This window comes from Lepisosteus oculatus, chromosome 11 (assembly GCF_040954835.1).
Source record: "Lepisosteus oculatus isolate fLepOcu1 chromosome 11, fLepOcu1.hap2, whole genome shotgun sequence".
Taxonomy (NCBI): domain Eukaryota; kingdom Metazoa; phylum Chordata; class Actinopteri; order Semionotiformes; family Lepisosteidae; genus Lepisosteus; species Lepisosteus oculatus.
In genome coordinates, this window is record NC_090706.1 from 5,212,996 (window position 1) to 5,226,094 (window position 13,099).

At 35.7% G+C, this 13,099-nt stretch overlaps 1 protein-coding gene across 2 annotated transcripts in view; it reads right to left on the reverse strand.

Moving 5' to 3' along the window:
- Positions 1 to 329: 329 nt before the first annotated feature.
- grik3 (glutamate ionotropic receptor kainate type subunit 3) overlaps positions 330 to 13,099 on the reverse strand; it is a 118,000-nt gene continuing 105,230 nt past the window's right edge. Inside the window, exons 14-16 of one of the 2 annotated variants that reach the window (XM_006631254.3) lie at positions 8,544 to 8,769; positions 7,567 to 7,817; positions 330 to 6,309 (exon numbers count right to left, since the gene is read on the reverse strand). In XM_006631254.3, coding sequence (XP_006631317.1) covers positions 6,115 to 6,309; positions 7,567 to 7,817; positions 8,544 to 8,769 — 672 coding nt within the window. In that variant the 3' untranslated portion in view covers positions 330 to 6,114. Of the gene's footprint in view, positions 6,310 to 7,555; positions 7,818 to 8,543; positions 8,770 to 13,099 lie in introns of both variants that reach the window. The other variant, XM_015348817.2, reaches the window with a different exon arrangement.

The window sequence follows — 13,099 nt, forward strand, 5'->3', positions numbered from 1 at the left end:
TGCTGACGCAGCTACCCACCTGAAGTACTGTATTAAGTCTTGTAAGGGGTTAACAAGACTTCTCAAAATCTTTGATTGTGAACTGATAAGCGGTTCTGACATGACTAATTATAAAGTGCTACCAGGAACTTTTCACCATGAAATACATGCAGGTTAACTTGAACAAAACAAAAACATTCACAGAAGTAAGGCGTTTACAAAGATGGGGATTATTTAAAGACGTAATTTTTCACCATAAACATTATAAATAATAGCCATGTCACTCTCACTTAAAAAAATCAAATTCTGGAAACAGTTATTAAAAAAAGTTTTTTATTTAAAACTTTAAAACCAAATTACCCATACAGCAAACTGTACAATTGAATTCCTCACAGTGTGTTAAAAAGAAAATAATTCATTTTTTCCAACTTGAACTTCAATTAGTCTAAGAGTGGTCAGCAAGTAACACGTACAGTTACTAGGAAAACAAAATTGTTACAAAACATTACAAAAACTATATTTATAGAAATTCTGCATGTCCACAAAGAAAACCCTGATTGGCACAAATATATTTATCTTGTTTGCAAGATGAATTAATAATGCTAAAAAGTGATTGCAAACAATGAAACACGAAAAATTTGAGGATTTTAGCTGCTAAAATAAATTTCAACTGAAGAATTCAGATATAATATTTATTAACCAAATATTTTATACGATTTGCTAAAATAAATATTTAGGCTCTGCAAATGTAAATTATTTTTTCATTTTAAAACACAGGGGGGAAAAGCTTTTGTTTTTTAAACCAGGGGTAATTTATTTTGTTCTAACTTTTATTGTATTTTCATATATCAAGTTTTCTAAATTAAAACAGGTTTTTATCTTTAGTCAGCAACATTTTTTGTGGTCCTGGAGGGGATCTAAAACAAACACTTCATTAAGGAAAGTTGAAACCAAAAAAATGTTTTGTTGGTTTACGCAAACACAGAAGTTGCTTAAGTTAAAATTTTGCATTACTGCTTTTGCCCAAGAGGTAAAACTTTTCAGAATCCATTTCACCTCTTTTTGTTTTGTCAAGAAATGTACATAAGGAGAAAACATTAGGTATATATTTAAAGAAACAGGTGAAGGAGTAAGTTGTCATCAAGTGATTTAAATAAATTATCATTTTTTTTAAGAAAAAACACAATAACAAAGAAATCATAACCAGAGAGCAAATATTGACCTTTCAAACAGCTCTCTTTCCTTTTACCAGTACCCTTATATTTTATTTTCTTAAAATATTACATATACTGAATAGATATAATGTATACATTTGTGTATTAATATATGTAATATATGTTTTTGAGACAGCATTTTTAATGATTCCAAGACTTGATAACAACCTACTTAATCTATTTAAAGGATATGCAGATGGGAAATATTAGGGGGGAAAGAAGATTCATGCATTATAGCAACTGAATTCAATGCTTTCTTTCAGAAATCTTTCTTAGCAAGTGTCAACTTAACAAGTTCAATGTATGAATACCTATTTAGAGATTATTGTACGTGATATATTTGCATTTACAAAAAGAGAGTTGTTCTTTTAAGTCTTAACTGTACCCAGGTAGCACAATAATAAGGGTCAATGCTAATAACACTTGTAATTACAGAAATTATGTTTAACCAGTGGAAAAAAAAAAAGTATTATATAACAAAATATCAATGTTTTTTATACGAGGGCTTTTTAATTACATGAACCTTTTAGAACATTTATACAATAGGATTCTTCTGAACCCGGACTGACATTCAGACGCATGAATATAAAGTACAGTACATGTACAGTAATTATACAGAATATGAAAAATAATTTTCGAAGCTGTCTTAAACCCAAACCTCATAGAGGTATGCTGCCTTTAGAGGCTCCCTACTAAAAAGACAGCTTTATTCTCGAACTTTTAGCATCTCAGAAAAATATGCTAAAAATTTCTCCCCAGTCTCTGTCATACTTGGCATACCCACATTTACCAGTTTCAAGGCAACTTTCCATCCATTCCATGGTTATTAAATTTTTGATTACAGAAAACTTGTCATTGGTTGAAGTACTTTAGTGGGATCTAAAATGAGATACATGTACAATGCTGTTTTGGGAATTCTACAAAACAGTACAGGAATCGTTCAATACACAGAGCTCAACATCTTTTTCTCAGTCCTTATTTACAACATGGGGTTGAATTTCAAAGAATGCAAATCAAGGGGTATTTTGTGATTTTACATAATCAATTGACACAAATGAGCAAGGTATTATCTTTTTGCCACATTTCTTTTGTTGCTAAATCAAAAGAGAAACAAAAGAACTGCACATACTGTATGACATAGGCAGCAGAACAAGAGACACAAAGAAAATAAAGAGAGGTAAGTAAAATGAGTTTACAGTTAAGTTAAAGTGGTGTTACTCTAAGTTGTAACACCATGGCTTCCAAGTGCCTTGCTATTATTGGTCAATAACACTTACCTGTTTCAGCTACTGTACACTACTGTAAAAGTTCACATTGTTTTTTCAAACAGTTTGTGTGAATTCTTCATTTTAGACCCTACCATTTTTGGGGAATTGGCAAATTGGCTTTAATCTCTTGGCTCACAGCAAAGGCTAATGCTCTGGATAGTTGACAAACACCTTCTTTTGACACATGTGAAGCTCCACAATGCCTTATGGGAGAGGTATCACTGATTGAAGAAGCAACATGCCTTGCCAGTTGCGTACCACTGTTTTGGAAATCCTATTACTTTGTCAGGTACTGGTCAGTCTGTAAGTTATCTTGACCTTACTGTGAAATGCATTGTTGGCTGACAGTGTGTAGTTAAGGAAAGGTGCTTTGAAGAGGGATCATTCCAAACTGACAAAAACTGAATGCACGCCATGAGTATACAGCTACTGTACTGTAAGTAACTTTCCATTCTGCGAAGTTTCCTTAAGGTGGCCAGGTACTAAGTGGGTAAGATTGTCTAGTCTTTTCAATGTTACATGGTTTAATGTAAATAATCTGTAGACATTAAAATAAATGTTCCACACTAATATATAATTAGAATGTTATATATGAAGTATTACCAACTATTACAATTATTACAAAAGGCAAATAAAAAGATATAAAAACAAGCTAAACTGCATGTGAAAAAATACAGTTCTGATAGTTGCAGGGTGTCTTCATAGGATAATTATATCTAATTTTATTTATATATAATTTTGTTATGCTGGGTGAATAAAGATCTCAGCTTTGACCATTGACAGTTGATGTAAACTTATTACAGTATATCTAGGTTATCATGATGTGACCAGAGTTATGATCCAAAACAATAATGAATCTGGTTTTCAGAAATATGTGGAAAGTCATAAATATAATGTGCAATTTGAAACTATGACATATAGAATATAGTTTCATGAACATATGTTATGTGTTTGCTTTTTTTAAGTTGCACTTTTGACAGAGGGCTAAAATGCTTTACAAAATGTAAAAATTGGATGGTTGATATGAAAAGATAAATAAAGAATACACTGAAATTAAAACTGCATTTTAGGAAGACCCAAAGTAACTTGAATACTAACTTGATTAAAAACAAAATAAAAAACACGTTAAAAAACAGGAGACATCTTTAATAAGTTTAAAAAGCTATAGATCAGTACAAAGAGAAAAAGTGGCAGGTAGTTCCATAAATCCATTCCTTACTGAGGTAATGAATGTAAAATATTGTGGAAACACAACGTGAGACAAGCATCTTAAAAAATGTCCTCAATAAAAGTATTCACTGGACTTCCAATTAAAGCTTAAAAACAATAGTAAATCACAAATAGATACAGCCTACACTGTTGAATGATACTATGTCAAATTTATGGATTGTTAGTGGACAAAAAACACAGATGTTTATATTGATTTTTTTAACTTCCAATGCTCTATGTTCTAATATTACACACACATTTTTGAGAGGACTGAATATCTGAGCTGCTTGAAGATTTCTTAAAAAGTATTGTATCATGAGTTATACCAGTTGTCAAATTAATACTCTTAACAATAGATCTGTGTCTGTACTGTATAGTTTTCCTTTTCTGCTCAAATACTTGAAAAACATCTCCTGAAGAACGGATACCAGTTACAGTAATACTCCTAGTCCATGGTTTGCAAGAAGAAATGACTTGCAACCTGATAACAGAATTTGAAAATTAATAGTCAAAAACACTAACCGGATTCCACACGGAATGCTTGTATATCAGGGCCACATGTTCAGTATCAGCCACTGAGGCAATATATTAAAATCCAATACAAGGTCAAATCTCTTCAATGATACAAGTAATTAGTAAGGTGAAAAGGAGGGTATGGGAGCTATGAACCTTTAATCATGTTTGCCCTTTAAGGACTGAAATTATAGCTGTTGTGGAACAAAAATGAAATCACCCAATGATCAAAATACAGTAGAGTCCCTGACAGACTAACACATACTGTACATTCAGTTAAACATTCTGTTGAATACGACTTTTGTTCTTGAAGTATAAAGCATGAACATGAGACTTGAGACATGATGGCATCTCGATAAAACTTGATACTGATTTACTCAGCCACTGCTTGTCTTGTTAACCTTTTGAAACAAATCACTCTTGTTTGAACAAAACATGACACACATCAGAGATGTACCTTTTGTGCTTTTAGAGGCAGCTCAGTTGGTACTTTAAGAAGTGAATGACCTGACAGAACATTACTACACTACAAAAATTCTTAGCAGTGTTGACCGGAAAGATCACACTATGGACTAAAATATCATTACTTAAGTAACTAGAAGAATATGAATAATGTAAAAAAGTCAAATGCAGTATTTAAATGTTCCCCAGTAGAATATAAACCACAGCTACTATTTTATTAATAACATTAACCCTTTTATGAATTTAGAATGAGGCCATTTTAAGAATCAAATATGTTAAAATTCTACTGCAGACTACTTAAAAAGAAAACCACATGTGATTAAAATTCATTGGCTATGAAGCCAGAATTCTAATCAGTTTTGACAACCAGTATAAGTCATGATTAGAATGCTCCAAGAATGCAGGTCAAATTCCAAATGTTTTTGCACCTATAAAGAATAGAACATGAATTGACCTTTGAAGACTACTTCTATTTTGCAGACAGATCTTTGGTAATTGTTGAGTCACCTTGTACTGCAATTTACTAATACGTATGAAACATCTGATAGGAAATGATTTAATTGAGCAATTGAACTGCATGTTGATTTTTTATCTTTATTTCTTCCCATAATTATAAAAAAATAAGACAAAGTAAGAAAACATTATTTGTAGTTCTGTTTAGGGCTGGGAAAAAAGTTACTTCCAACAGATGAACCTCAGCACACAGCACTGGCTTGAATTATGTCAACCCTGTCTGATTTGTGCATTCATTTTGTCAAAAAAACATAAACTCCAGAATTTACTCAGACTGCAGATTGCGGTCAAATGCATCTGTGTGAAAGAAGTCTGTTTGTCATGGTCCCGCCGCGCATTATTTCCACTTGTCTATAACCTCCAGAATTTCTTCCTCTTTTTCAGACTAAAACTGGTCAAGTCAGGTATTCCTGAACAGGAAGTCTTCACAGCATTGAGGTAACAGGTCAACTTTGAGTGTCAAAGAATTTCTGCAGCTCTCACTGAAATATTAAATGTGCTATGTGTGACTTCTCTGGTTCCACACTTTCATACCCTTTGACCTTCTGTCTGTAGTTCTTTTATTGCCATGCTTAAAGAAGCTTTTTTAATATATATTCCACATTTTCCTTAGTTTGGGGTCTTTTTTTCCTCTGTGGTGTTTCTTCATTTCCCACTTAATGTGTTTGTATTTTTGCACGTAAACATCAGACTTGGAAACAGATTGTTTGGACACTGACAAGTTGGCTGAATTGTGTTTCAGAAACTGCGGTTTCCTCCCTTCTCACTGCTCTCTGAACTGCACTGTTGTTGTCGTTTCTTGTTGCTACTGTTGTCACTTTTTATGTAATACAGTACCACTGCGAATAACTGAAAACTAATTGGTTCTGGTCAATTGCTTTGTCTCTGAAACAGCCCCAGTTTGTTTTTTTTCCACCACGCACAGTCCTAAGTATTGATCTTGATTCAGAGTCATGTTATGGGAATACAGGCGTCATTCCAGTGTTACAAGTCATGTTGTCTTTTCCCGGTAGCCTTCTGTCATTGAACGTGTGCATGTTGATTACAGCATCCGTCTTCACCATGACTGGGGGCTGAGGTTTGTGTTTTACACGGCGCTCACAGGTAAAAGACAGTCTGATTTCATTGGCCATGGCGCTGCAAAAGGATCTCTGAAAGGCAAGAAGGGGGGTGGGGAATAACATGTAGTTAATTGTATTTATTTTATCTTAAAAGAGATTGTTTTTCCTACAATGAGTTTTGATTTTCAGCTGTCAGTCACAATAGGGAAATGCACTTTTTCCTTGAGCAATCTGAAAGGCCACTGTTGTTTGTTCTTGCATGTTCAGTTCATGTAGATTTGCAGCACTCGCCATGAACTTATTTGTTTAATGAAAATCAAACTTCTTAACTGGTACCTTGAAACTATAACTCAAACCATAACCGGCTGCTATGGTATTTTGACATCATCTATGACTAATAAAGGATAAATCCTACATTTTATGCTCCAATTCTTAATTATGTCAATTTACTGAGACAAAGATTGGATACTGTAATCAAGTAATACAGTATGTGGGATAAGCTCTGCACATTTAGATGAGGATTGAAGTAAACACACGATATGGAGGTAGAATAACTATGAATTATTTGTTCCAGAGCCAGATTGTCATGTATAAGACTCAAAAGCCTTATACAGACCTTCGAGGCAAATATAAGCAGTTCTCCACATATTTACCTTCTTTTTAAAGCCATTTTACTGCTGCCATCGTCACACTCAGAAATTCTAAACCCAGAACCCTGAATGCCAGTGGGCAAGGGGATGTTCGAGATACTCTGAGATCACTCACTTGCAGAAGAGTGGAGGTTTATAATAATGCATGATGGCTTTATCTCAGACACAATGCACAGAAAATAATGTTCAGATTACAAATGACTGAAGAAAGGCCATAAAGCAAAATTGAAAATGACACGTTGAGGCAGACCAAAATGTTATTCAAAGCACCCTTCTTTGTGTGCTTCACAGGTGAAGTTTTCCGCTCCTGTAATGCAATGTATGGGATTATTTCAAGATCTGAAAGGATATTCACTGAGCTGCATGCTAAGCAGCAGCATGAGAAGCATTTGCCAACATGGCTAATGACTGCTATCTGTTAGGCACACAGCAGAATATCTGAATAATCTACAGCATTGTGCTACAGTATATAGGCTTTGAGATACCAGTTACCTTTCATTTTTATTTAAGAGTCACAACAATGGAAACTATTCAGAAGATGACAAACCAATTTTTCTTGCACAGATCCAACTTTTCTTGCACATTCATTTTCCTGTACTAGTCTCTGATCCAATCAGGATGCACACACATGCATTTAGTTTGAAGAACTTTCAAAAAAACTCACAGACCTGTAGGAAGTTTATTACCTGGTGCTTACCTGCTCACGTTCGGCCGTTTTCCTCAGCTTGTAAATAAACTCCCCGATTGCCACGAACACGGAGAGTACCAGTCCTGCTGCAAGCACGATAAAGATCCCTCCAATGTTTTGTATGCCAAGGGCTCTGATTTCCTTTGTGTCATCATCAGGGCAGCCATTGCCTCTCCACCACTTTTCCTTCAGCACATGCAACTTGCCATCTTCTAGCAGATGCAGAATCGCAATGGAAATTTTGTCCCTGTATGGAGAACCTACAATAAAGTGAAACCCACATGGATGTTTTAACAGATATGCATAAAATACAAAACAAAGTTTTCTTATCCCTTTGAAACAGTTACAGTGCATCTCTGGGAAAGCAATGTTAAAACTACAGATCACACTTCATTTCACTCGTGTGCAAAAAAGTGTCTGAGAGTAATAGATACAGTATTTTCATCCAATGTGTTTCCGCTGCATCGTGGGAGATGTACAGGATGATGTGTATGGAGAATAGCCGATTCTGAACAATTACTGTAAATTAATCATGCCATCTTTTTTTTTTTTTTAGATACCTTCTAAAGTGATCCTATGTGGCTCATCCAGAAAAGTATTCCTACCACAATGGGACAAAAGTTGAAGCATTGTGCTGTCATAAGACCTGTATATCTTCTCTGTTGGCTTTTGACTTGTACGAATCCAAATCATAAAGAAGATGTACAGTATTTGCATGGAGCTCAAATAGCTTCAGAATGTCTGCATCTGTAGTAATACATTGCAAACCTCTCGATTAAATATAACTTAAGAATGAAATAATAAATAATAAGTATACATTTACCCTTTCCAACTAAAACTGACAGAAACTGACAAGAAACTGAATTTTATTGAATGGGTAATGTATGTAACATTTTGTACTGCATGGTGATATACTGTAGGTCATACGGTGCGCCAATTATATACTGTAGTTAGATTCATAATGAAGGAATGATAATAATCCTTACCCATGGGAGTACCAATTCCATAGCCCTTGGTATCTATCAAGCCTCCGATTTGGGTCAGATTGCAGTTCCTTTGAGTGACATATTCAATAGTCGTTGATTCCATTAACAAAGCGTAATCTGCTTTCAGTACTCTCTGAATACCTTCCTCATTATTTTTGACAAGAGCTGTGTTTTGCTTGCTGCTCATAAATGCCCACATCTTTTCAAACGTGGAAATTTTTGATTTCTGAAACAGAGACAGCATGAATATTTTTTGTGCCCATTCACCAACACAGAAGCTGTTTCGCACAAAATCAAAAACAAAAAGACAATGCAAATAAACCAAAATAATCATTCCAAATTGCTCCTCTGAATGAAATCCACAAAGGTGTAAATCACAAGAACTATTTTCAATGACGTCTTTGAAATTGCACTTGATTTCTTTTGGTGGCACTCATATTTGTTTTAAAAGAATGCAAGCTATTTTGGTTTGAAAGAACCTTTTTTCCATCGTTTTCTGAGATGCAGACATGTGGAATGATGCCCCTGTGCCAATGTCTACAATTTGACATAACTTATTCCACATTCTCTCTTCATATGCAATGACAAGATAAATATTTCTTGTAAAGAAAGAACAGCCAAACCTGTTTGCTCTCTTTGGCTTTCATAATACACTCACTCTGGAAATTAATTTTAATGGGTGAAACCATTTCTAACGTTTAATATCACACCCCCTGGAATAGTGAAATCACAAGTCTGCAAACAGCACCACAAACGTGCACCTCCGATTACCCATTTTTACTAAACAGCTTCTTACTTTTGACTACTGTACATCATTTTGAAAATGATCAAGTAAATAGATCAATTTCACCCTGAACCTACTACATCCAGTGACTTGTATAGGCAGAAAAAAAACAATCTACTTAGTCCAAGAGAAACCATCTGTTTAACACAAACCACTAGAGGCATGAAATGTGCAATTTCCCATCAAAAAACACTGGATCAACTATGCAAATAAAATACATAATTTTGCACTACAAGCAGTTAATTTTGACAGTCTGTCACTGACCTTGGGGAGAAGTTAAGACCCCCCCGTCTTTGCTACTAATTTTGTTTTCTGGAATCTCACATGATAGAATAGAAAGTGGAAAAAAGATGCTTGTGCCCTGGACCCTGAGTAAATATTCCAAGCAATAAAATAAAATCGCCTTTTTGGATTCTGATATACACAGTAAATAATCTGGGCTGTGGTTTTCACAGCAGTTTACTGGGTCACTGCACAAAGTAACAATACATTATACCATGGAGAACAGAGAGAACAATTTTCAAGCAAAAAAACAATTGTATGGAGTGTGTGTTGTATGTGACTCATGAAAAATGCAAACTCAAGCTCCAGAATGTTAATGCTCCTTGCCTTGGGAGTGTATGTAATTTCTGTTTCTGCTACCTTCAGAGATCTGGAATTATTATGACTTGCCTTTAAAGCTACAGCCCCAACACTTACACTTGATGTACTGTAAAACTTGGCAAACACTGTACGTTTCCTCGGATTAGGACAACAGTTAAGCAAAAACTAAAAATACAGTACCGACTGAGAGAAAGAGAACATGTGGACACAGTCCTCTAGTTCACCTAATGTCACAGCCATTCATTGTTGGACATGCTGCAAGCATACTGTAGAGGACACTTTGCACATTTTAGGAGAGTGCCACATCTCTCACTGTAGGCTTGCAGGGGACAGGCCACAGGAGTCACCATTGCATCTGCAACCAAGAGTACTGTGGGCGACTGGTGGCTACTCTATCTTGGAGGCCCTTGTCCAATTGTGAGCCACAGCTTCAGGAATCCCTATCACAGTCCAGTAATGGCACACCCCAGTACTGCACTGGCAGAGTCTGGTCCGTTGCAATTGACTTGCACTCAGAGCGAGTACCTTTGAAGGTTGAGCCATTCCAAAGGCCCTTGGAGCTGCTAATTCTTATTAACTGTGCTCACCAGAGCAGCACTCATCCTTGGAGAGATGAAGACTATTAATGGCCTTCCTGCACTTGTTCACACTGCGGGGCTCCACAGCACGGACAGGAGAGCTGGAGCGCCAAAGGGAGGGCAGATGGAGCTCACATTGATGACACATTAAAAATTAAGAATTTGTAGGACATCAAGAGTTACCTTTAAAAATACAGTGTACTTTAAACTGGAGTATTTGGACTCCCTAATCCCTCCTTCAACAAGGGTCAGGACAACAGGTTTTGATACAAGACGAAAAGCATATTCTCATGAACATTGCACTTGTGCTTTTGCCTTTCTTGCTGTAAATAAATTTTATGTGCAACCCATCCTGCAGAAATTGATATTTTTCCTCATATACAGTACAGCAAATGCTCACTTCAGTCCACAAAGATATTTTGTGGCTACAAACATAGCCAAATGTGAATTTCAGATTGGTCGATGTAATTTGCTATATCAATTCAATAGACATATTTAAATGATCTCTCTTTAATTTGGTTAAAGGATTTTAGGAGGAGTGAACAAAAAACAACGGTCTCACACTGACACTCAAGACATCTTGTTTAGACATTTAGGAACACTTAAGAGAACTTTTGTTTCCATTCCAATTCCGAACCCTAAAAAACAGGGCACTACTTAGGATGCCTCTTGGTGAAAAAATGCTTTTCAAGGGCTTGATCCATTTTTCCACTACAGATGGCTTTCAATAGGATTAAAGTGGATCTGTACAAACCCCTTCTGTGACACATCACCTTTCTTTACTGACCTGAGTCAACTGCAGCTGTGACTCATCACTTTTCTTTCCTCACCTGTGGGTTACAATGGTGAGCTGAAGATGTTTTATTGCTTTCAAAATAAAAACCTCTTCAAATAACCCTTCTACAAAATGATGGAAACCTTAAAAAACATGGGGCATTTGTGAAGCAATTGAAAATGTCAGGTTACACAGATACAGTATATTAGGCAGTGTACTGTTTATGTCGAACATACAGTAGGTTAATGCAATTTGCTATATCAGTTTAATAGAGATATTTAACATAAAGGTATAAAGGACATAAAGACATAAAGGATCTCTCTTTCATTTGGTTAAAGGATTTTAGGAGGAGTGAATAAAAAATAATGATCTCACACTGACTTGTATTAATAAAAGGAATGAAGATACATACTGTATGTAAAAGTCAGGCAATTAACTGGGCCCAAGATACAGGTCAGCTTTAAGGAATAACAACATTTTCCAGTTGTCTTAATAAAGAAAGAAATTAGTATACACATTATGTCATTACAAAAATGTGAATTGTGATAGTCTCCCACCTAGCTCAGCTAGTCAAGGAGCTTACTTGGAGCATAAGCCTGAGTCACTAGCTGACTATAACTGTGTGAAGCAATAGAACACCAGATAGGCCACAGACAAGGAGAGGCCTTTCATCCAGTTTAGATCTAGAGTGCTATTGGGGTTCAGTAGGAATTGGCTTTCTGTACTTTTAGTGGAATAACAACTCCTGGCATTTAATGGGTACCTTTGGGCCCTCTTGCAAGAATGTCAGCTTGTCTTGTCTTTCTAGAGGGCTAACCCTCCTATAAGGCAGCATTTCAAAAGATGAACAGATGGGTATATGAGAGGCTGATGCCTACAGGTCTTCATTAAACCCATGCAGGTACAGGAATTGTTACAGGGGAGCTGAGTCTTAAGCAGTGACCCCAAATCTGGTGGTCATGCAACGAAGATAATTGCTAATCATAAATTCAGAATACAAAAATGTGGTGTGTTCAACTGCCAATGTGAACAGGTGATCAGCATGGCCTATTTGTGGGACAGAAAATGACAGATTGGCATTTTACTTAACAGAAGGAGACAGAGTGTTCATAACACTGAATACAATACTTAATAATCAAAAGCTAAAGGCTAAAAGAATGATGTTTATCATTCATATAAGGAAATTTAATGTTCTTGCTTCCTCATGATAGCATTGCAATAATTCAGTATGCAAAGATTTAGTCTTCTATTTATATATTAAATCATTTGAAGTTGTAGACTGCTCGTGAAACCTCTCATGTCTCAAAGTGATAGGTTAATCAGTGCAGAGGCAGCAGTCCTATGTCAACCCCTCACTCGGTTCATTCGGTAAACTCCTTTGCATAATTTCTTCCTGCTCATATCAAGATGCTCACCAAGACATTTTGTTAGCCTGTTGATTTGCAGCAGCTGCATCAGTCTTGTTGTTTCAGATAATGACAGTGAGGAACTGACAGCTCTCAAGATAGGCAGAGCTGATGAGATAATTAGTGACACCTGTCTCTTTTTAAATGAAGTAGATTTAATGGCATAATAATATTTGCTTCACTAATTATTTTTCTGTTTGTATGACATGTCCCAGGCATGTTTACATCAAATGGGAAGTCAGAATGTCAGCCCTTCCTTTGCCTTTTGAAGAGCCTAAGGAATGCACGGGAAGCAAATTGTTCACAGTACAGAGAAAGTATTTATATTCATTGTTCATCCTTTTGCTAGAATACTATATTCAATCAAAGTGAGAAGCTGCCTTTGCATTTTGCAGGTTGCTTGTCCAGAG